This window comes from Sardina pilchardus, chromosome 10, assembly GCF_963854185.1.
Source record: "Sardina pilchardus chromosome 10, fSarPil1.1, whole genome shotgun sequence".
Classification (NCBI taxonomy): Eukaryota; Metazoa; Chordata; class Actinopteri; order Clupeiformes; family Clupeidae; genus Sardina; species Sardina pilchardus.
The window spans coordinates 15,043,724-15,069,236 of NC_085003.1; the positions used below are offsets into that span (position 1 = coordinate 15,043,724).

At 46.0% G+C, this 25,513-nt stretch overlaps 2 protein-coding genes across 3 annotated transcripts; one reads left to right on the forward strand and one right to left on the reverse strand.

Moving 5' to 3' along the window:
- The first annotated feature begins 589 nt into the window (after positions 1–589).
- impdh1a (IMP (inosine 5'-monophosphate) dehydrogenase 1a) lies at positions 590–16,116 on the forward strand. Of its 2 annotated transcripts, none has more exons than XM_062546573.1 (15): positions 590–736; positions 1,361–1,459; positions 5,000–5,048; positions 7,790–7,891; positions 8,116–8,190; positions 8,336–8,542; positions 8,750–8,837; positions 9,291–9,502; positions 9,923–10,013; positions 10,627–10,722; positions 11,248–11,391; positions 11,489–11,633; positions 12,211–12,354; positions 12,819–12,902; positions 14,284–16,116. In XM_062546573.1, the coding sequence occupies exons 2-15, from the start codon at positions 1,362–1,364 to the stop codon at positions 14,303–14,305; spliced, it is 1,557 nt and encodes a 518-aa protein (XP_062402557.1). In that variant the 5' UTR covers positions 590–736; position 1,361; the 3' UTR covers positions 14,306–16,116. The 2 variants fall into 2 exon arrangements, with proteins under 2 accessions (XP_062402557.1, XP_062402558.1); XM_062546574.1 differs by having other exon boundaries at positions 9,291–9,490.
- Positions 16,117–16,600: 484 nt separating this feature from the next.
- On the reverse strand, positions 16,601–25,225 carry prrt4a (proline rich transmembrane protein 4a). Its single transcript, XM_062547977.1, has 3 exons — positions 25,125–25,225; positions 23,204–24,091; positions 16,601–19,506 (listed from the first exon to the last, which is right to left on the reverse strand). The coding sequence occupies exons 2-3, from the start codon at positions 24,030–24,032 to the stop codon at positions 17,393–17,395; spliced, it is 2,943 nt and encodes a 980-aa protein (XP_062403961.1). The 5' UTR covers positions 24,033–24,091; positions 25,125–25,225; the 3' UTR covers positions 16,601–17,392.
- Between the last annotated feature and the right edge of the window lie 288 nt (positions 25,226–25,513).

Consider the following 25,513-nt stretch of genomic DNA (forward strand, 5'->3'; position numbering starts at 1 on the left):
GCCACTGGGATCCATTATGTAAGTGACAGTGAAGGTTATGGTCTGTGAGAGTTAAGACAGATATGTACGCTACAGTATGGTCTGGCTTAGGTTATTGCATAGGTGTTTCTGCAACTATGGTTCATATTGAACACATGTTTTCGTTTTCATTACTCATCATTTATTTATATTTAAAAAGCACAGTAATGCTGCATTGTGTAGTGTGTTACAGACTGTTGGCTAAAACGCCAGTGGAAAAAGAGTCAAGTGAAAAGAAACATCTGCACCAGATCTCCACCCTAACCATAATAACCATAACCATGAGGCTATAATTGTTTTCAGAAACGACCTCCGGACGATCCGTGCTATTAGGAGATCAAACGGACTTTGATTAGCCTAGATAAATGCAGCCAAATGTTAGGTACGCATAAACGAATACAGCGAATACAGCGTTGATGACTTGCGCCGGCGCTGCTGGACGAAAAGACTTCACCAAATATTCTATCGTCGCTGTAGAGTAGGGCTACCAGTCTACTCAGGGCTAGACAAGAGGATATGACGCGCCCATTGTCCCATCCCTCCCGATTTACTAAATCGGAGATTCGGAGAGTGCTGCCAGCCTAGCGCCGTGGTGCCGGCTAGAGACAGCGAACGGGTGAACACATTTGGATGCATGCGTGGGACATTCCCTCTCCACCGAGAAAATAAAACTCAGGAGACAATCGCAGCCTCAAACCAGACCGCAGGGACAAAAGCAGTGAGTAGCAGTCTGAGCGAACTGTTGCTTTCAGTCAGGCTTCCCACATTTTCATTTCTGTCTGCAGGCTCAGCTGATGTTGGATAGGCTACGGATATCAATGAACGAAACATTTCGCATAGCCTACATCTGAATGCTGAAAATTATAATTATTAATATCATTATTGTTATTGTAATAGAACTTCCGCGTGGCGTGAAATTTATAAACAAATTGAGATGCATAGAGGCAATAGTGACATGTTAAAGCTTGAAGATGATAATATTTGGATTTTATAGGCTACTACTGTATGTATGTCAAACTTAAATATAAGTGCAATAGCCTAAAGAAACTACTGTATGTAAACCATATCGTTTCTCTAATTCATTCAACCATTTTACCAGGGTATCAGTCAGCTCTAGTAAACATGTAGCCACTCAGTGTCTTAGGACATGATTCAGAGGCCTAGATATTCTTCTTTTCTTTAGTTTATGAGTAGGCCTACTGTACATGTTATCAGCATGTCCTACACAGTAGTTAAAAAATGTGTGAAAGAATGTGGTTAAGCTTCATTCAGTGTGTGTGTGTGTGTGTGTGTGTGTGTGTGTGTGTGTGTGTGTGTGTGTGTGTGTTTTTCTGTCACACAGCATGGCAGACTACCTGATCAGCGGAGGTACAGGTTATGTGCCAGAAGATGGTTTGACAGCCCAGCAACTTTTTGCAATTGGAGATGGTCTTACATATAAGTAAGTTGTAATATTTTATGGTTTCTGTCACATGTGCGAGTCCAAAATATTATTTCAGGCCACACACACACACACACACACACACACACACACACACACACACACACACACACACACACACACACTGTCACTCTCATGTACCTACTGTACACACAGCAAGTTTCCTTCTATACTCATGCAAGGCAAAGGAACTGGTAAAACTGGAAGTGTTTATGTTGTCATTTATAATGGCATACACGCTTAAAAGAGTATAGGCATCTTTAATCTGATAGAGTAGACCATATAATAAAAAGCTTATGTGTCAATTATGTTGTTGCTGCGATTAACAGCCGTGAAGTAGGCACTGGATTAGTATGAATATTAATGTACTGAAACCCAGAGCGAACACACATGAATAAATAACACACAAACCTTTTACAGTATCGCAAAAATATGATCGCAATGCAATGATACATAGTCAGAGCAACCTAAAGGTTTTGGCCAATGTTGCCAGGAAATGTTTCTGAGGGACACTTTCCCATTGAGATTGGGCAACATAACTTCTACCTGAACAACTTGGATACTTATTGACAACGTTTTCAACGTTTCGATCATTCAATCAGAATGCTAGCAGTTAATCACATGACCATACAAATATTTCCCTCCGTTCACATGCCACAGTGTTGGTACAGTATGTACTGTATGCTTTCTCTGCTCTGGGGAATGCTCCCCTGAGCTGAAACTTAAAGTTCAGTCATATAGAAATAAATGAGGGGTTACTATGAAACATGACAAAGACAAAGGAATGACAGCTAGTGATTTTAGATTATGTCATGCTTGTACAGAATATTGGTTTATGTAATTTATAATATACTGATTGCTCCATTAGTGGAGAGGGATTTTTACACACCCACACACACACACACTTACACACACAGACACACACACACACACACACACACACAGACACACACACACACACACACACTCACTCACTCACTCACTCACTCACTCACTCACTCACTCACTCACTCACTCACTCACTCACACACACAGACACACACACACTAACACAGACAGACACACACACACACACACTCACACACAGACACACACACACTTACACACACACACACACACACACACACACACACACACACACACACACACACACACACACACACACACATCTCACGTCCACAAAGTGGACATCTGTTGATGAGATCGCTTTCTCCCTTTTCTCCTTCAGACACGGTATCCATGGAAACAGTATGCTTTTCAGGCCTTCTCAGTGCACATGCAGACAGGCTGTGTCCCCACTCCCACCCTCCCATCCCAAGCTGCCCCTCTCCTCTTTCTAATTATAGCACATCCTCCGTAGACGCCTTATGGGGAAACGTCTGTTGTTATGGTTACAAGGTAGCATGCCATTGTCAGCCATATTTTAACGGCTCTGCAAAGTGCCTCGGTCTCCACCCTGGCACATCACTGGCAGAGTCTCCACTAGGCCCCAAATACATGTCCAGTGCTTACATGTTATTTGACATCAATGTCCTCAATGTCCTGCTCCTGATCTCTCAGTCTCAGTGTTTGGGATGGCTGTTTGGGGACATCTTGGGGACACGGGGATCGCTGTTTGGGGACATCTCAGCTCAGCAGGAGCACTTGCGTGTGCCCAGGGCAACCAGCAGCACCCATTAGTAAGTTGCCCTGCCAGCTTACACGGGCAGTCATTAGTCGCCATTAAGCAGCCGGTGGTCCTGCCGGCTATTTCTGGCTGCAGGAGGCGCAGTGTTTAATCTGGACTAATGGAGGGTTTATCTGGAGGAGATGCCGCGCAGCGCGGCGGAGGAGCGGCTTAGGTTCTCGTGGTCAGCACAGGGCAGGCCACAGCATTTGTCTCTTCCATTCCTTTTAGTGGCAGGTGTGCTCACTCACTTTAAGTTCAGTTATATGTGGCATCACTCTCGCAGCCAGGAACACATTATCAGTGGTTTCCCAACAGTCACATTCTTACTGCCGCTCTCTCTCAGTCTTTCATGCCATGATGGGACACACATTTTGATCCAAGATTAAACTGGTCACTCGCTCACTGAATGTCTGTCTTCCTTGTCTTTCCAGTTTAGCCAATCATTTCAGTCAGTGAATCAGTCAGAAATGTTCTTGTAATGAAATTTCTGTCCTGGTTTGTTATATTACAGTAAGCACACTTATTCTGTTTCTAATCGGATTAAAAGTGTCCATGTAAACGTGGCTATAGTGAGTCTTTACAAAAGAGATATCCATTATATCCAAGTGGATCTATTAGGTCAAAAAACATTTGAAGCCTTTTTAGCTTGTGAAGTGCACTCAGTGTAGGTCTACATGATGGTATCAGTAACCACCAAAGAACATTAACTAACCACCAAAGAACATGAACTGTCCTCCAGTCCTAAGCACATTACATAATCCCTCATTACCACATAAGGTGCACTTCCAGAGGACACACAGCATGTGGACTCGCAGAAAACACAAACACACTAATACGCACACATGCATACACATCATGGAAATAGATACAGTTGTATGTAGGACAAACCTTGAGGATCTAGGAGGATAGTCATTTAGCCTTCTGCAGATACATCAACATACAGATCTGTGAGTAGAGCAAGATAGACAGTCATCCACACTCAGACACACATACACACATACAGACACTGAAAAAGTTCACACACGCACATCTTGAATACCTTTTTGCACAAGCTGCAATAATTTAACCCACAAGATGCACATTCTAGCCTCGTGCCTTACTTTAATGAAGTGCTCAAGAATAGGACACACACTCAAAGCCCCCTTCACAGATTCAGACATTCACACACACACGGATGGGAGCTGATTAGACCCTCTGACATCATCATGTACCATTATCCCTGAGAGGCTCTTGGTTCGTTTGATTGGCCTGGCCTGACCTCCTGTGGGTTGACTCTAAGCGTCTGTGGTCAGGCACAGAAATCCAAGTGTGGGGAAGAATGGTATAGAAAAAATAATGGCACAATTTTGTGAAATGTATCATGTTCAAAGACTGGGGGAATACCTAAAAACATAACTTAAGTCTGGGATGAAGATGCGCCCATCTAGCTTCATTTGGCTTCAATGGTAGACAAAACAGCCAGAAGTTTCCCAGAGCCTGGCAGGTCAGCACAATCTGCAGAGTGGCTCTGAGATGAGTGAGCAGCAGGTGCTGTGATTATGTTTGTCTCCCAGTCCAGCTGCCTCCAGCCACAACACGCAGCTGCACTGTCATCATGCTGTGCTCTGTTTATGAGCTTGTGTGTGAGTGTGTGGGTTTGTGTGTGTGTGGTGTGTGTGTGTGTGTGTGTGTGTGTGTGTGTGTGTGTGTGTGTGTGTGTGTGTGTGTGTGTGTGTGTGTGTGTGTGTGTGTGTGTGTGTGTGTGTGTGTGTGTGTGTGTGTGTGTGTGTGTGTTTATGTGCGGTAAATACCCTAGGTTGATAGAAAGCATTGGTTTGGAAGGTGTCTATAAGGTGCATAATATTGACCTCAATTTTTCATTTGCTTTTTAGTGACTTTCTCATCCTTCCTGGTTTTATTGACTTCACTTCTGACGAGGTGGTAAGTTTACACAGTATGATTCACACACTCACCTCTTTATTCAGTTGATATTAACATTTTTGATCTTACAACACATAATCATCACACACATGCACACACATACACACACACACACACACACACATGCATGCATGCTTGCATACACACACACACGCACACACATATTGTCAGCTGTTTGTTCACACCTGAAGCCCATGTGTGTGTATGTGTGTGTTTTAATGAAAAGGAGACTAGTAGGCAGTGAAGGTGGGGGGGGTGTCTGTTATTGCCGTCTCTCCCAGGTGAGTTAGACATGTTGACACAGGCCGATTAAGCTCACCTGTCCTCAGAGATGTTGTGCACCACACAAGCCGACAACATTGAGAACTCATTAGCAGCTGGGCATGGTGTCTGGCCTGTGGAGGCAAAGAGCCTCCCTGGCTCAGGTAGTCCACATCGTGAGTACTTATACACAACTAGACAGCAGTCCACAACAACAGGCTTGCAGTCAGCTAACCATATACCAGCACTGACACTAGAGCTCTCAGAGTTGTTTATTCTGATTATATAGCTTGATCACCATACTGCTTTACCATTTTTAACTTGTGTACATGTGGAGTGGCCTGGCCATGAGATAGCCTGCAAGAGCCGGTCGGTTTGACGGTGTTGCTGTTATTGCTGTGCAGTTAGTGTAATGACCAGCGGAGAGGACTGCTGTTTGTTTTTGACTTTCGCAGTCAGAGCTGGCAGATAAATTAGATTCCCGCTGAGGGGGTTGCATGAGATGAGGCCATCTTATTCTTACTGATGATGACAGGGGCATACTAATAATGAAAGACCAGGCATAATTAACAGTGATGAGCAGAGGGGTGATATTCCGATTCCGCTATTCCTGTTAGCACATAGAGTATGTGACTATACTGTTCATACTTAAACACAAGCAGACGGTCTGTTCTTTTATGAACACATAATAAATATGAAAGGGACATATGAAGAAGGTACTATATTTGGATGGGAGACCTCCTTGGAAAACCAAGTTGCTGCTGGAAGTGGTGTTGACGGTAGCAGGCAGGTGACACTCTTCCCTTTAGCCAACAAATCAATTCCAGTAGGAGGCTGTAGGAGGTGTCGTCCTTCAGACGAGACGTTAAAACTGAGGTTCTGACTGGTTCCAATGGCACTCTTTGCAAATAGTAGAGGTTTCACCAATGTCCCGACTAAATTCTCAACCTGGCTCATGTCATCGGCCACTCTCATCCATTCATTCATTCATTCATTCATTCATTCATTCATTCTCCACCTCAAGCTAGGGTGTGGTGAGTGCTCTGGAGCCTAATGGCTCCCATGCATCAACCTGGTGGATGCTATATTGGTGGTAGTGAGTTAGCTCAAACTTTTAAAGGAGTTTGCGCTTTATTTCTATTGCACAAGAGGCGTGATCAGTGGGCATCGTTCAAATGACTCTGTACGCTTGGATTGTCCTTCAACCAATAAGACCAACGATCCGGTGTGTCATTTGGATAAACTAGTTTGTGATTGGACCCAAAGGTTGTGGACAGGTAGCATGGGAGATAAATGTGCAGGTTTCCAGCCTGAGCTGCCGGGCGAAATACAAATTTGCCGGCCGGCAGGTCAAGCAGGGTTCACCCAGCCTAGGTTCCCCTTTCACTGTTAAGTGCTTTGGGTACCGTGAAAAGTGCTAAATAAATGCAATGCTGTTGTTTTTGTTGATATATGATAACAAAGTGTGGTCACAGATGTTTTGATACTGATTGTCTGGTCATTATTTGTGTTACATTCCCGGGTTGATTTATGGTAAGAATATGTCCAGGCATCAGCCACATAAGCACCTTGGAAGAGACATGTGTCAGTGTCTTCACACAGGGCCAGATGTACTAACGTTTTGCGCCCATTTCAGGCGTAACGTGCGCGTATAAACATGGGGAGGATATGTACAGACAGGCCGCAATGAGGGAAACGCGCAGACTGCCTGCCGTGGGGGCTGAAAATGGCTATTTGCGCTTTTCCGTGTCATGCATATTCATTCCTGGGCGGATCAGCTGAAAATGGGTGTAACACGCAAGTACAGGGGAGGAGAGGTGCTAATAGCGATTGATTAAGTATTCCGCCAGATGTATGAAAACAGCGCACATCTATTTTGCGTTGAAAAACGTCCGCCTTCTGAAAGCAGGTGCAATCCAGATTGCGGTTAAATGCGTCTATTAGAAAAACTTTTAGAGACAGCTGATCAATATTCAGAGCATCCGTTTTCTTCATTGTACTATGTCAAAAGCAACCTTAACTTTTGTTTGCCTCTCTAAAATCGTATTTTCTCTTTCACGACATAGCCTACACTTCCCAATCTGTTAGGCATTCAATCATATCCCAAGTCTACGTGCAGTAAATAGTTCAAGTATTTTTTAAGTGGATTAGTAGAACTACTAGGCCTAACTGTACTCTGTCTGTCGCTGCTCGTTGACATCTCTTTGTATCATGTATGATCGCTAAACTTTGATTCTTTTTAATGTTGCAATATTCAACTGCGCTCGTTGTTCAGCTCTGCATGCGCAAATGGCGTGGTAAAGGGGCGGGAACGGGCGGCACGGAACGCAGTTAACGTAATGAAGTGATAGCTTAGTAAATTCCACGCAATATAGCAAAGCACAGCGTTCGCACTCTGCGCATACAAAAAGTCGCTATTAGCACTGTCTTAGTACATCTGGCCCACAGTGTCATATTTTTTATTCCATTTTGCCACCTAGGATTTGACGTCTGCCCTGACCAGAAAGATCAGTCTGAAGACCCCACTGATCTCCTCGCCAATGGACACGGTCACAGAGTCCTCCATGGCTATTGCGATGGCAGTGAGTTCAGATTCTTTTTGACGATATGCATGTATTAAGGCTAAATCAGTTTAGTTTACATTAGGTAAGCTTCACATGAAATGCATGTTACTGTGTGTTCCTTTGTAGCCTGCTGATGTTTATGTACATGTTTACTAGGAAGAAACTCATTACATGTTGCCATTTTTAGACACAAGTGTATCTATAATTGGATTGGTCCGGGATTGATTGCTTTTTTGTCCCAGCTCATGGGGGGAATTGGCATCATCCATCATAACTGCACTCCAGAGTTTCAGGCCAATGAGGTTCGGAGAGTGAAGGTATGATCTGTTGGATTTGATTTTCTTGTAGTCTGTGTGTGTGTGTGTGTGTGTGTGTGTGTGTATGGTCTTACATAAGAATGTGGAGCAAGTCCTCACATCGGTGTATTTTGTGTGTGTGTGTGTGTGTGTGTGTTCACTTCAGAAATTCGAGCAAGGCTTCATCACAGACCCTGTGGTGATGAGCCCCAGGCACACAGTCGGCGACGTGTCCGAGGCGAAGATCCGACACGGCTTCTCCGGGATCCCCGTCACGGAGACGGGCAAGATGGGCAGCAAGCTGATGGGCATCGTCACATCACGAGACATCGACTTCCTGTCCGAGAAAGACCACGACAGGCCACTGGAGGAGGTAAATCAATCTGTGTTACAGTTACATCGGTGGCAGGGTGTAACTCTCAGTCTGTCTTTATTGTTTGTGTTTGTTTATGCCTTTATCTGTGTTTATGTAGGTTGTCTAGCCTCATTAGGTACCTGTGAAGTATGTAATATGTATGCTGTGTGTCATGCTTATCCGGGCTTTCCCAGGGAACAAGGTTTGATAGTGTGAATCTTCCAGGTTATGACGAAGAGGGAAGATTTGGTTGTTGCACCTGCTGGTGTGACACTAAAAGAGGCCAATGACATTCTCCAGCGCAGTAAGAAAGGTGAGAATGGGAGCTCTTTAATGATAAGACTGATTCTGAACACAAGCATGGTAGTAAACTATGAATAATATGTACAAAAGATAATTTTCTCCAATGTAATGTTTTTCACTGATGTATGTCTTTGTGATATCACTAGTTTCAGTAACTCACTGATAGAGGCAGAATTTGAACAATAAGAATGGCTGAGAAACAGACTGAAATGATAGTGAATACTGTAATTGTTTGATTATTTTAGAAACTATATTTATAATCTATTTTTGGTATGAGATTGGTGTCAATTCTTGACTTCTGCCTATAGTCATCTCTCATCATTGAGGCTTCCTCTTCTCTTTTGAACATTTGAACATGTGTCCAGGTGCATTCTTTGAATTGTGTAGGCTCTTCTATCTGTGTTGCATGATTGAGACACTGAGACGTATCATTTTCTCTTCCTCTTTCCCCGTGCTTCCCTAGGGAAGCTGCCAATAGTGAACGACAATGACGAGCTGGTGGCCATCATCGCGCGCACAGACCTGAAGAAGAATCGCGACTACCCTCTGGCCTCTAAAGACTCCCGCAAACAGCTGCTGTGTGGTGCGGCCATAGGAACCCGCGAGGACGACAAGTACAGGCTGGACCTGCTCATCCAGGCCGGGGTGGACGTGGTCGTGTTGGTGAGGACTACGGTCAGGGTCAAAGATCATCTCTGTGACAGAACATGACATTGTGGGGCCAGGGCTGAATGAAAGATATGGGTTTTAGTGAGGGCTTTGGTGTTGGAGTTGAAATGTGTTTCATTGTTTGGTACAAGAAGGTAGCTCAATTTCAGTGTGAAACAGACTAGAAAGCATAAAGAACTTAAAATAAAGGATACAAACAAATGGGAATGAAGGTCATAGTGAATGAATCACCATAGCCACAGTCAATCATTGTTATTTATGTTAACATCAAAAGTAATGTCTGTGATGTTATAAGTACAACTGGATTGATATTGAAATGTACTGTCAGCAGGCAATGCCATCAAGCTGTTCTTTTCAATTAGTGCGCAATTAGTATGCTGTGCTAGTCTGGTGCAGATCTGGTGTAATAACGGTGTGTGTTCCCAGGATTCATCCCAAGGGAACTCAGTGTTCCAGATCAGCATGATCAACTACATCAAGCAGAAGTACCCTGAGCTGCAGGTGGTGGGAGGAAACGGTAGGCACGGCATGGCAGCCACATCACATTTAGAGTCTTTTGGTCTCCTCTTATCTGTGACTTTTCCTCTTCAATTTGTCTGGTTTGTCCAATCAGAAAGGTTTTCTCTTCCCTGGTCTCTTTTACAGTAGTGTGCTTGGTTTGCCAGTGTTACGCCTCTCTCTTCTCATCTATCTTTCCTCTCATGTCTTGCATATTTTCCATCGCCCCCCTCTCTCTTTCTCTCTCTGTCTCTTCCTTCTGTTTTTGCTGAGTGAACTACTGTTTACTTATAAGCCTCGCAGTTTGCTCAGTTTTATGATGCCATTGGTTCCTCTTTATTTGCCTTACATCTTGTTATTGCACTTTGATTTATGATTTTAATATTGAACCCTGTTTGTAGCCAACTGGATATTAATACTGCAGCATATTTTGAGTTTGTTGATGGTGTTAATACTGGACTTGGTTTGATGTTATTGTAGTGGGATTAGATTATTCTGATATTATTGCTGCTTTTATGTTTCACTTAAACTGATTATGATTATTCCATATAACTGAAAAATGCTCATGTTATTTAAATTTCATTCAAAACTCTTCACTTCACTCATGTCCAGATGGCTTTGTGTCTTTTTAGTGGTGACCGCAGCGCAGGCCAAGAACCTGATCGATGCGGGAGTGGACGCCCTGAGAGTGGGGATGGGCTGTGGCTCCATCTGCATCACTCAGGAAGGTGAGGCAGGCCAGGCCCCTCTCCCTATACCGTCATTTCCCGACCGTAATTTCCCGACTATTAGCCGCAGCTTATACGTTGATTTTGCACAATTTCTTCAGCTATGAGGTTAATACAGGGGGGCAGCTAATATGGTGTTAATATCGTTTTGTTTCTTTTAATTGGCATAAAACACTGTCCTGCGGCTTATACACAATGCGGCTTATATGTGGGAAATTACTGTATCTGCACAATCACTAGGACACTCACACTCACACGCAGGACACAGGACACACAATGAACCCTCTGAAATTGCCATGTTTGTTGAAGTATACAGTAATGTTTGACAAAGGGTTTGTATTCAACAGTGGAACAACAGTTGCAAACAGTCTACATTTAGCTGAAAATGAAAGTAGGTCCAAATAGAGTATGGAACTGTACAGTACACACCCAAAATACTGTGACTGATGACATAATGGACAAAAGGGGTCTTATGTTCCTTTGTGTCTGTTTATGTTGTTTGTGTGCATTTGTGTGTTACCGTAGTGATGGCTGTCGGGAGACCACAGGGTACAGCTGTGTACAAAGTGGCAGAATACGCCCGACGGTTTGGTGTGCCAGTCATAGCAGACGGTGGCATTCAGACGGTGGGGCATGTGGTTAAGGCTCTGGCACTCGGCGCATCAACAGGTGGGCCAGTCAGTGTTTGTGTACATGTGTGTTAATAATTGATTAGTTTCCATAACATTTCATATCATTTGATGACTTATGGCCCTTGTGTTGACAGTGATGATGGGCTCGTTGCTGGCGGCAACCACGGAGGCTCCGGGAGAGTACTTCTTCTCGGACGGCGTGCGGCTGAAGAAGTACCGGGGGATGGGCTCTCTGGACGCCATGGAGAAGAACAGCAGCAGCCAGAAGCGCTACTTCAGGTAGTGTTGTAGAGCCAGCAGGCAGAGCGAGACCTACTGTACAGTACACACCCTCTATCAGGCTCCACAGCACTGGGCAGTGCATCAGGAGCAGTGGCGTACAGTCATTTTCCGTGTGTAAGCTGCATTGTGTATAAGCCGCAGAGCAGTGTTTTATGCAAGTTAAAAGAAACAAAACCATATTAATACCATGTCAACTGTCCCTGTGTATAAACCTCATATTTGAAGAAATCTTGCAAAATCAATGTATAAGCCGTGGCTAATAGTAGGGAAATTACGGTAGTCTACTTGATACGCTGGACTACGCAGTATACCCACTAAAAGATCATCACCATGTCAGTATACCCGCTTAAAATAGGCAAGGATGGATATGTATTATTATTTGAAGTTGATCACAGTATATCCATTACAGCTAACTACTACTGTACATCACAGTATATCCACTACAGCTAACTAGACTACACCACTGATTATGAGATCAAACGACTTTAAAAGTTATGATATGTTAGCATTATTTTTACCGTGTATGTGTCTATGTGTGTGTGTAAATACACCTATTGTGTTTTTTCATTCATAGCGAGGGAGATAAAGTGAAGGTGGCTCAAGGTGTTTCGGGGTCAGTGCAAGACAAAGGCTCCATCCATAAGTTTGTGCCCTACCTCATAGCAGGCATCCAGCATGGTTGCCAGGACATCGGGGCTAAGAGTTTGTCCATCTTACGGTAAGCTAGGCTACTGCACACACAACATTATGCACTGAGACAAATGCTTAGCAAAGTGGGACAGGAAGTGATGTAATGTAGCTTACAGTGTGAGATATATACGGGGTCACTGTTCAACCATCCACAGTTCATTTGCTTAGAGAGCTTAATGGTTACCGTACATTTGTTATGCAGGTATTATTGGATTCATTCATTTGTGTTTTGTGCTGTAATTACTTGTGATCATATTATATACTGTACGTGTATGTGTGTGTGTATTGTATGCATGTATACATATTTTATATACAGATCTGTATAGTATCTGTAAATATGTACAGTAACACAAACATTTGTTCATTTGTGAGGGCTAACCCTCACCGTTAGTGTGTGCTGATGTGTTTGCCAGGTGATGTGTGTGTATATTTGATTTCTGAGGCTGTCATCATGCTAAACATGCCCCCTGATGTGCTTGTGTTCTCTGCCAGCTCCATGATGTACTCTGGAGAGCTGAAGTTTGAGAAGAGGACAATGTCTGCGCAGGTGGAAGGCGGCGTGCATGGTCTTCACTCGTAAGTCAGCGACATCTGCATACCTGTGATCGCTTAAAGGAACCGTATATAAGAAATGTATTTCAATTAATCATAAAATCATTAATCATAAAATGCCCCTGATATGTCACTAGACATTAAGAAATCATGCTCATTTCAAATACTTGTATCACTGACAGCAGTTGTCCGGCCAGGATATTGTCATTTAAAAAAGTGAAGTGCAGCCCTCAACCTGATGTTGATGTTTACATGTTGAGTTTTGGCCTGATGCGCCACCCTCCACCTATCTCTACTAATCACAAAGTCAGTAGTTTTTTTGGCATCTAGGTTGCCAGCTCTGCTTTAGGTACAGTAGTATACACCTCTCTACAGTATTTTGAAAGTGATTGCAGTACCAGTTTTGGCCAGAATCCTATGTACGGTTCCTTTAATCATACTGCTCTCTGCTGTGATATTCCACAGTATCCCCCTCCCCATCTTTTATCATAAATGCTGTTGTCATCCTCTCAGTGAGTCAAGAGGGCTAAATTCTTGTTTTATCCCCCAGCTCAACTTTTTGAAACAGTAGCAGTTAGAGATCAAATTTGTCTTCTTTCTTTCCTCTCTTGTTTGTTTGTTTGTTTCTTTCTCACTCATGCACATCATAGATATTCTTTTGTGCCATGTAAGTACACGCCACCTTGCGCTTGTAAGCCACTGCTCCCATGCTGTGTCTGTGCTGTTGGTGAAAGGGCTTTAGTGAACGATAGCTCTCAGTTTGGACTTTAGGGGGAGCATTTTTAGTTTCCTTATTTTACTCAATTCTAACGGGGCATAGTTAGAATTATTTTAACCTCCCAATGCTCTCTCCATCTCTCTGTTGTTGTCTCTCACTATCTCTCTCCCTTTCTGTCTATCTGTGTGTCTGTCTCTCTTTCCCTGCCTACAGTACATCTCTCTCTCTTTTTCTCCAGCTCTTTCAAAGTCTGTAATAAAGGCTTTGAAAATGCTCACTGCCATTCTTTTGGAAGCATAGACCGTGCCTTAGAGCCAGAGGAAATAGGGGAAATGTTAGATTTCTACTTGGATGTGTTAGGATTTTGTTTCACTTTGCAATAGCTCCACATGACTTGTGTAATGCTGCCTTTAATGAACAGTTCTCAACAATCGCCAACTGGGAAATCAACTGCACTACACACTCTAGGACTGTACTGAAGAGTCTATGGGATTTGTGTGTGTGTGTGTGTGTGTGTGTGTGTGCGTGCGTGTGTGTGTGTGTGTGTGTTTGTGCATGCTTGTTTGTTTGTGTGTGTGCTTCTGTTTGTTGTGTTATGTAAGTATGTGTGTGTGTGTGTGTGTGTGTGTGTGTGTGTGTGTGTGTTTTGCGCAGAAAGTACTCACAACCTGTGTGTTGTGTCTGCAGATATGAGAAGCGGCTTTACTGAGGGAGGCAGTCGAGGCCAGAGCCGGGTGGCTCCCAACGTCCCCACGCCAGCGTCACTCAAACACAACGGCTACCTGTGACCCCACCAACCCCCAGCCCAGCCCAGCCCAGCCCAGCCCAGCCCAGTCCAGCGGCAATCATGACCTGAACACTGTACTGTCCTCCCCTCCTCCACATGCTGAGTAGAATACTGTATTCTCTCTCTCTCTCTCTCTCTCTCTCTCTCTCTCTCTCTGTGCTGTCCGTGAGGCCCCATGTAGAGCGGGAAGGCTACTCAGCTTGCAGACTGGCTGGCCGAGGCAGGGGGCAGAACATCGGCCTGTGACGTTCACCTTGGCCGTAACTGGACATGCAGGACACACGCAAACAACTCCGAGACCCAACTCACTGCTCTGAAGTGCGGTGTCATTTTGTCTTATCATATCCTCTCAGCTGCCAGAACCTCCGATTTGTTTCTCACTGTAGATTGTGTGTGTGTGTGTGTGTGTGTGTGTGTGTGTGTGTGATCAGTTCAGCTGTAGCTCTCTGCACACTTGTAATGGAATACCCAGTTCACTAATACTTGTAGCAGGAGATTTGTGAAAACACACACACACACACACGCAGAGAGAGAGAGAGGACCTTCAAGGACTACACTGGGCGTTCTACATACAGTAAGTGTTTTTGGTAGCACTATGCACAGTGAAGTGTATTAAGGTTCTTTGTCCTCTGGAACGTCACAGGAACACCTTTAAAGACCTCGAGGAGCAGAAATCTATGTATGCTACCCTTGTGCTGACCAGCAATATTTCTGTTACCTAGATATCACTGTTACCTAGATGGAGTTACAGGTATTATCAACAAATACTCTATGTAATCAGATGAATGTTAAATGCCCTCTTTACTGTATGTGAGAGCTGGTTTTCATGACTGGTTCCATGTGAGAGCATGTGAACTAGCTTGTTTAGCTTATGCGCTAGCCTGCTCACTGTATGCCCTCCATGCCTCTCAGTAGAATGAATGAAAGGTATTATAGGGGGCGCAGTGGCTGAGTGTGAAGCCTGACATCAGGGATTCATTCCGCCTGATCGCCTTACAAACAGACATTCTTGTGAGATTGTACTTTGCACGGTTAGTTCTAAGTCACATTTTCACGATGTTGAAACATAAACATAAACATAAACGTGAACACAAATTCTCTAAGAAGTAATGCTCTCAAAGAGTTCACAATTTTTTTGTGTGGAAATAAAACATGAGCTGGCTTTCTGTTGTCTGCTGTGTAGTAAACCTCCAACTCTAATCCTTCTGTGTGCAATTCAGCACCAGTGTGTGCAATCTGAAGTAGTGTCAGATTCAGCACCAACAGCCAGTGATTCATGTGAGTTTTCTGTACTCCCGCAGTGTAGTTCTAGCTCCATAGCTTCAGTGCTGCTGATTTGAGCTTCTCAGGTTTTCTGCTTTTTTGCAGTTATTTAGAAATCAAATGTTTTTGCAGTCATAGAGATACTTAATGATTTTCTATTTTGAGAATCATTAGATCTCTTGTTCGCTTTTAATCAAATGTATCAGCTTGCAGGAATGAAGTTTGTGTTGGTTATATTCAACTCAATGGTAATTCTGTTACTATCACTGTGTAGCATTTTCTCAGATTTCTTAAAGGTGTGTGTGTGTGTGTGTGTGTGTATGTATGAGAGTGTATGAAAGACATAGCTAGAGAGATGTAGCAAGGATGATTGACATGTAGACGTGTTTTTTTCATGTCTATATTTCCCATAATTTTTGAGATCACTCGTTAAATAATTGATTGTAGGATGAATAAACTTTTTGATTCAATCCCTGATTACCAATTTTCCAGTCTCTGTTCTCATTTGATTCAAACCTTGAAATGAAAGTAGTGATGGCACCCATATGCACCTTATCTAATATTCTCTCTCTCTCTTTCTCTCTCTCTCTTTATTCCTTTTTATTCTTGCTGAATTCAATATATCTGTGTAACATAACTACTGTATACATGTATGTTGTGTCATTTTGCCATTGTAGTCAACACTAGGGAGCAGCATTAACTCATATTATTCAGCCATCAGCCAGCCAGTTGGTGGGTACTGGGAGAGAGTATTGACCCACTTGTACAAAGGCACATTGATTTTAGAGTGTAAGCTGCCAAAAGAGCTATTTATGGTAAAGCCGTCAGCAGGTTCTCCCCACCACTTGATCTAATTCACTTGTGAACTTGGAGCTTACAGAAAAGTTGAATTTGGATCACAACCTTTTTGCTATGTTGGTCTCTGGATCTTTTATTGTGGCATTTTCAGTCACCTATTGTATGACAATACGCATATTTTGCATAGTCTTATAAATTGTACATGAAAAAGTACATAAATTATCATTGTAGCTTCACAATGGTTGCATTTCAGCAGTAAGCAGCACAGCATGGTAAGAGATTCTTTGGAATGAAATGGATGCAACACTTCAAAGGGCAAAATTAAGGGCAGAAAGCTGGACACAGCTACACAGAGCTCCACATTGTTGATAGCCGAGTTGAAGCTGAAGAGTCCCAAAAGTCTCATCTTATTCAGTAAAAACGAGACGTCTGCGTCCGACGCTCACAGAAAGGTCCACTTTCTTCAACATGTTTTGACTATTTCCACACACCTTTTTTTTCTCTATCTATGTACCACAATACAGCACCTACATTTGGTACCCTTTTATTGCTCATACCTCTTGCTCATAAGTATTGATACTTATAAGCGTTTATATGACTTGAATATCTTATTATATAAACATTACGTACTTATGTTTTAAAAATGTGAAATTGAGTGCAGTAAGTGGTTTTAATTGGGAGTTTTATAGCCTAGAAGTGCTGGCTTTTTCCCTACCACTCAACTGCTCTTCACTCTGTGAAATGACCACAAGATGGTACATTAAACCTCTTCCTTGCTATTAGAGTATGCGCTCAGGTCAGGGAAGCTTTTTAAAAATGCATTAGAACACATTTAGATGTTGAAGTCCCTCCACACCAATCAGTTCATTCCACTCTAAGAGTCCACTGTGTGCGAGTGCCACCGTACTATTGCACCTGTGAACACTCCTCGCTCTTCTCAATAGGCTCCTACAGATCAATCGTGTCACTGCTGACGCTAAGAGCATCAATCTGCCGGCACACGTTGATGAACTCTGCCTGAACAGCCAGCTCGTCCACCTGCTCCCGGTCCAGCTGTGTGTCGCACAGGCTCTCTCTGGACGACGTGGAGCCCAGCGTCGGGTATCTCCTCTGGGAAGGGTGGCGCGGCGGCGCCCTCTGGACCTCCTGGCCCGGGACGATGTGAGCGCAGCAGACCGTGAGAGGGACAGCGCCGTGGGCCGCGGCCGCGCCGTGGCCTCCGAAGTGACCGCCGCAGAGCGAGGCGGAGCTGCTGCCCCTCCAGGCCCCTCTCTGCGTGTGGACCCCCCGGTGGGAGGGCCTGGAGGCGTCGGCGCCAGCAGCGGGCTGGTCCACGTCCCCGCAGGAGGAGGTGCGGTAGAGGCCGGGCTCGGCGGCGGCGGCCGAGGGGCCCCTGCAGGGCTGGCCGTCCGGGGGCCCCCTGGTGCTCAGCGAGAGTCTGGAGGAGCAGAAGATGCTGCGCGAGAACAGCGACTCGCTGAAGAGCGCCTCGTCGATGCTCCGCCGCAGGTCGATGGGCGACGGGGGCCGCAGGTCCACGGTGGAGTCGCTGTAGAGCCCTCCGTCCAGGCTGGCGAAGGACGAGCCCATGGACACCGCCTTGGCCAGCTTGCTGTGGGCCAGCCTCTTGGCGGTCAGGTCGGTCGGCGTGCTGGGGTAGTGGAGGTCCAGGCCGTCGGTCTCGGAGAAGCGCTGGTCGGCGAGCGTGTAGAGCGGCACGCTCTCGCTCTCCTTGCGCGTCAGGCCTTCGCACAGCTTCTCGCCGGGCCGCAGGGACCAGCCGTAACCGCCCGGCAGGAGGGACGGCTTACCGGATCCGCCCGAGCCACCTCCGCCCGAGCGCCAGGCAAAGCCGGGCCAGCGTGGGGGCTTGGACATGCCCGCTGCCCGCTGGCCGCAGTAGAGGAGCGGGTGGGTGATGATGAGGGCGAGCGTCAGGCACACGCCAGCCTCGCAGCCGCGTAAGCTGAACTGCAGGCCCCACCAGGGCCAGGGCGGCAGCCCCGCTTGACCCCCGCCGGCCACCCCGGCCGCCAGCAGCATGGCGTAGAGCCGCAGCCCGCTGCACGCCAGCAGGAAGAGCGCCGCGAACACCCCGGTGCCCGCCGCACGCTCCCACACGCCCGCCTCCGAGAACGGGCACTGGCTGGCGTGGCGCGGCGTGTTAGCAGCAGCAGCTGCAGCGGCGTTGGCGTTGGCGGCGTTGCCGTCTGTGGCGGAGCGTTCGGGCGAGGCCTCGCTCAGCCGGTAGATGTGCTTGGCGTCGGCGCGGGCGTGGCAGTAGAAGAGCAGGTACGCCGTGGCCAGGAGCAGCGCCAGGGCCACGAAGGCGCCCGGCGGCACCAGCGCCAGGCAGGGCACGCCGGGCAGCAGCGCCTCCAGGCCGGCGAAGCCCAGCGCCAGCGCGGCGTGGGTCAGCAGCAGGGCGGCCAGCGCGCAGGACGAGCGCTGGAGCAGCGCCCGCGGCAGCAGCCGGGTGCGCGAACGCGCCGACAGCAGCAGCAGCGCGGCGCCGAACGCGGCCGTCAGGCACGGGAAGGGAGCCTCGTGCAGCAGCAGCACGCCGGCGCCGGGCAGGCGCTCCCGCTGGCCGTACGGGTCGTAGAAGAGCAGGAAGGCCCGTCCGGCGCCGGTCAGCAGCTGGAGGAGGTGCGCGGCGGCGAACAGGCCGCAGCCGGCCGGCCGGCGCAAGGGCAGGCACAGCAGGCACAGCGCGGAGATGGCGGCCACCAGCGCGAACATGCAGCCCAGCCCGTACACGTGCGCCTCCCACGCCAGCCCCCACGTGGCCACGGCCGCGTTCCAGTCGGCCAGCAGGGGCACCAAGAGGGGCAGCGGCACGGTCACGGGGGGAAACGGGGCCGAGGAAAGGTCGTCCAGGTCACCGTTGCTCTTGACGCTCTTGTCGCCTCCGGGGGGAGGTGGAGGCGGAGGAGGAGGAGGAGGAGCCCACGAGGTCTCGGAGGTGTTGCAGACCCCTGTGGTGACGGCGTTGCAGTCTGGGAGTGAGGAGGACTCGGACAGTGGGTCCGTGTCTGACCAGGCGTCATCTGGAGCTACACCTACAAGAGAGAGACAGAGAGTTTCACTATTTTAAAACATCAATGACATCAAGAGGTAGCCAATTTGTGGCTTCTGCCCAACTGACACCATTGCCACTATTTTCATTTCATTCAAACAGTATTAGTCACAGTATATCAGAATATTCTAATCAGGTGTGAGCACATCTCAAAGACTCAAGACACTTCTGTGGTTAACACTCCATCTTTTGTCCTCAACATACTGTGGTCAACACTACATCTTTTGTCCTCAACATACTCAGAATGGACGTCATTGTTCTGAAATGCTGACATTTGAGTTGGATAACTGATCATTCGCTGCAGCAGAGGACCAGTACTTGAGAGACTGTCTATAATGTATATTTGCTGACCAGTGCTTATGCCTAAATACTCATTTGTCCTGATCTTACGTTCAGATTGCATAGTCATGAGGTCAAATGTGTCATGGAAATGTGCACAACAAGCAGTGGATGGATCACTCAGATGAAGCAGCAAGTCAGTGCGTTTGGAGATAAATGAAAAACCCATTTGAACCATTTATTGAGAGATGGTTTGCAGCCAGCAAGATGTTAATTAAGATTATTATTGGGATTGGATGCAAGTACTGGAGAAGGCAATCACCCCTGTCCCTTTCCCATCCAAATCTACACCCAACAATTCAACTGTGAACCCAAGTTATGTAAGGGATAATCAACAACGCGCCGTGCGTTTATAGGAAATTAATGCACGTTCGAAGTGGTAATAAGGCCCCGACGCCACACTTCGCTAACTATCCACATAGTCTCCAAATGAGTCTAAATGTCATTTAGGACCATTAAGTAGATAACGATTCATGTGTGAGTACTTTTTAAATACCCCAGGCATTAAAAGTGTATCGAACTCGGTATGAGAAAAGTCAAAGGAAAAGTTCTCAGTCGGATTGCATGCCGCTGGGTTGAGTACAGAAATAAAGCAAGAAATTGGAGGCACACAAACATTGTTAAAGGATAATGTGTAGTCTATAGTCTACTAATTGGCTGCTCTCTCTCTCTCTCTCTCTCTCTCTCTCTCTCTACAGGGAGAGAACTGGAAGTAGGCTGCAGAAAATGGGTCAGGGAGAGAGAGAGACTGAGAGAGAGAGAGAGAGAGAGAGAGAAAGAGAGAGAGAGAGATTAGGAGGGTGCTGACCTTCCTCTCAGTTGCTCTCATTTTTGTAACTATTTAAAAACGGAACCTGGCCTGATTTTACCTTTAACGTTTTTTTGAACAGACTAAGTTGCCTATCCACTGATCATTCACAACACTGAGACGTACTGTATACTCACACTTAACATGACATTGTAGCATGTATGGATATATCATTGTTTACTGCTCATTATTTGAACTGACAGTTCTAAGTGCATTTCATAAAACATGACCAGTGGCCACAAATCATATCAATTAATGTGGAGTAACCCAACAGATAATCTTTGCTATGAAAGGGACATGGAATAGAATCCAATAAATAGGAATTAGAGCCAATGGCAGTATGAAGTGTTAGGACAGAGGATCTCCCTGCTGTTGTTATTGGCCTGGTCCGGGTCTGATCACTATCACCTTCTGCCCTCCCCTCCTGGGCTCTATCCGCACCAGCTCTGCGTGGCTCCTCAAGTTTGACTCACCCCCACGATCCTTTAAACCAGCATTTCCAGAGTTCTCTGCATTACTTATCAATCATACTGTATACAGAATCCCGCTCTTCTTCAGAACGGCATGGTGCATAAATAGGGACACTCTCACATCTTACGGTTGTGGATCCTGTTAGAGCTCTCACTCTCCGGTTGAGCTGTGCACTAATCTCACATGTCAAACTGTTATTATAGTTTTGTACATTCTGAGGTGACAGGGGGGAAGGAGGGAAGGTCACTGTCTCTGTTCCTGTGTTTGTGTTTGTGCCTAATAGAGTGTTTGTCATAGAGCATGTATCTGTTAATTTTCTCTGAAATATGAAAACTTTGAAACTGCTTCTTGTTCACATTTCAGTTGTGCAATTGTGCAGTGAAAAAGGGACTATTTTCCTTCCATGAGATAGAGAGCGGGAGAGAGAGAGAGAGAAAGCAGGAGATAGATATAGGAAGGGAGGAAGGGTGGGAGAGAGAAAGGGGGAGAGATAGAGGTAGGGAGAGAGATAAACAGAGGAAGAGAGACTGTATGAAGAATGAAGGGTAATCTCATGCATGCTGAATACTGATTTTGTACTGCAGCATCCGTGTACTGCTATACACGGCCCCATTGTCTGCATATACAAACACTGCTGGCCACCACAGGATACATTACACAGACAAACCCCCCACCACACAGCTCGAGGCAAGTGTTTGTAGATGAGAGGAGGATGCTGTTGTGATTCTTCACATGAAAAGATGTGCTATTCTAAGGTTCTTTCAGATCAGTCTGGAGTACAAGTCCAATAGCAAATTCCAAATATCCCTTCTCTATACTATTTTGTGTTTTCGTGTTTCAACCATATGGGCAATCTGAGGGATCCTACAGTATAGGCCTGAACCTGCGTTCCTCTGATGCTATGTCATCCTAGGGGTGGGGGGCAGGGGCATGCTCTCCCAGAAGAAAATGTATATCTTAATGTTTAATTGCATCAATCTGGTGCACTTTGAACAGAAATTCAGAGGTTAGACTTGCTTATTTTTTATCTAGGTGGAAATATTTGTGCTGTGGCCTAAACTATTTCTGCATTTCAAAATGTTAACCATGCACACACAGGTGAAACAGTTATGATGCTGGCTACCTGGGAATGTATGATGTGATATAAGATATGTCATAAGAGCGGCTATTTTTTTTCCTTCATATTTTTGCATTAATATCACTACGAAGCATGTCAATAGAATATATATTCATATACTGTAGGTATGAGCACCATGATGATGGGTTACTTTCTGGTGAAGCAATCTACAAAAATGTTGCATAAATAGTTTACATTAAAATACATTAGTAGAAATGTGTTAGAAGTTCAAAACCGGATTACGCAGAACCGCTTATTGTACAGAGGTATGCTTCATATCTTTGTATTCAGTAAAGTCTGCTGTTCATTGTGATATATAGCTTACGGTTTGCCATGAGGTGGGGGAATCATTTGTGAGATATTTTGTCGAGGGTAATGGGCATGCAGAGCTGTGTGTGCAGAATGCATGATTACATTTTATGTCAGTTCAATGTTCATTTTCTCAGGAACTATTTAAACTATCACAGCAACATGGCACTACTGTAATATCACTGGAAAGCTTAGATTCCACTCATTCATGTGATATGCTGTGTAATATACAGTATGTATGACCAGTAGGCCCACTCTCCGAACAATTCAGTTGGCCCTGGACTTGAGATTTTACCAGGGCACAGCAGTTCAGTACAAGGGTATGTGCCCCAAAAAGGAGATGGTGTTTTAGGTCTCAAAAAGAGGACACGTCTGAGGAAGAGAGGACGCCTAGTCACCCTACCATTATATCTATGATTGTTCATCTATCCATCATTGTATGAAACCCGCCCTGAGGATTTGATTGGTCCACACAGTTCTCAAATTTTCAAGGCTTCTCAATGGAACAAATCCAGACCGAATTTCCTGAGTTCAAATTTTGTGGGTGGTGTTAAAGTCAGGCTGTCCTCCAGGCTATATGAGAATTGAGAGTTAGAAATTAGAAGTCATCAAATGTATCCATGTAAGGAGGCCTACCTGCAAAAGAGTCTGTGATGAATGCCAACTCCTCTGTTGGTCTCACTGCAGAATCTTCCTCATGCAGCACTGAGGTCGTAACCTCGGTTCCTTCACCTTGTGAGTCCACGGCATCATCAGTGTCTAAACCCGTATCTGTGACACGGCTCCCTGTCGGCCTGGTATCTGGGTGAAGTGTGAGAGCTGGTATTGACGTGCCCAGGTCAGGCGTGCCAGAGGACCCCAGCGGTGGCGCCACGGTGGCAGCGCTCGCAGTGTCGATCGCGCTCCACTCCTGAGCAGGAGCGGAAGACAGAGGTGTCTGTGCAGCCAGGGAGGACGCGTCAGTGGGCGCCGAGTCCTCTTGAGCGTGTCTGAAGTGCAGGTCAGGCATGTGCTCCTCGTCTGCCCAGGTGGACTCACTATTGACCAGTCGGTGTGTCAAAGAAGGATCGGGATCGTCTGGCTCAGAGAAATGAAATGTCCCCTGGCCCACTGCTCTCTGCATAGATGTGAATTCACTTGAGGGCCGGGGGACAGCTCCCTGTTGAGAGTCGTCACCGTGCGCGCCTCTTTCCTCGGCGCTCACGGACGGTGACGTCCACAGATCAACAGGAGAGGCCGTCACGGCCATGTTGGCTCCAGTTGCCCAAGCAGTCCACAGTGGTAAGTCTGACGGCAGGTGGCGGTCAGTTGGTTGGCTGACCTCCTCCAGCTGGGACCAGACCTTTGAGGCCATGTTTGTGGTCAGTGCCATGGCATGGCAGCTGCCTAACAGTGCCAAGCAAAGGAACACGACGAGGATTCCGCTGGGGGAAGACATTGCCCGCTCCTCTGGGAGCATCAACATTGCTCCGTCTGTTCGGTTACCGTCGCTTTGCCATCCCAGAAAAGGCACAAATTTCAGCTCTGAAATACAACCAATCAAGAGCAAAGAGAGAGAGAGAGATAGAGAGAGAGAGAAGTATTTTTAGCAATATACAGAGCTTGTTATACAGTTGCAAAACTGCTAAGAATAGTGTCTTTGCAAAAGGCTGCTTATAGGCATAAAATGATAACCAAAAGGGGCATTTCAAATTCAGAAGGCAAAAAAAAATCCCCAGGGGTGTTTGTCACTGTTGCTCAGACTCAGACGCCTCAGCTTAGGAGGACAAACGACTAATTCCAATTAATGAATTACTTAAATTAGCAGGGATGCGTTGAAGTTGTTGTGATTCGCCTTTTAGTTTGGAGACTGTAGCGGTGCATGCACCCTAGATGAGTGGAATAACAGCACTGCTATGGGCTCAACATGAACACCACTAGGAAAAGGATACGATGACGGCAAAAACAAGCCATATTTACAGGAACATTTCTTATCTGCTGTGGGAAGTGGATAATAGAATTGCCTGCTTGACCAGGGAGACTGGCTATACTGATGCAGTCTCTGGTCATGTTTAACCCAATTTATTAAAGTTTCACGCACTGACTGTGGAGAACTCTCCACGTGATTTCTTCTCTAGCGCTGTCTGACTTGCATAATCTACCCGCCTTCAAACACACAGTCACACACAGACAGACATACACAAACATCTCCCATACACACATACTGTCTTTAAGCCTCTGACCACGAGTGAATGGCTAGAGTGGTCCTCTTCCATGCTCTCTCAATAGATCTCAGTATATTCACCTCTCTCTCTCTCTCTTTGCTCATTTTACGTGATCCATCAGTGAGCTTCTTTCCCTGCTATACCCTCTTTCCTTCTCTCCTTTAGATCTTCCTATTTTGAAGGGAGGGAATAATGAGAGCAGAGAGAGCAAGAGAGAGAGAGAGAGAGAGAGAAAACATCTCTACATCCTGCACCGAACGTATAGGTGCTGAAACACAACGTCTCCACAACATGCACTCCCTCTCATAAACAATTCAGATGCTGACAGCTCCCGGTGTGCAGAAGTTACTCACCCCGACAGAGATGTGGCACATGTGAGGGGTAGGAGCTGAGAGGATGGAGTCATTCCTCCCTCCGCACAATGCTGCACTGCTGTAAAGATCCGTCTCTGTCTGTGTGTGTGCCTGCGTGTGTGACATAGTTCCCCCCTCCTGTCTCTCCCCCCCTCTCTCTCTCTCTCTCTCTCTCTCTCTCCCCCTCTCTCTCGCTCCCTCTCCCTCTCCCTCCCTCTCTCACATGCATCACCATACCCGCCTCTCTCATGTGCTATTCAGAATCCAAAGCTTCTCCTCTCCTGGTACTCACATCCCCACAGCTTCTCCATCTCATTACTGATTCTACTGAGGGTGTGATGATAGTACAGTACTATTGTTCACTGTTTGTCTCTGTCTCCTTCATGCTT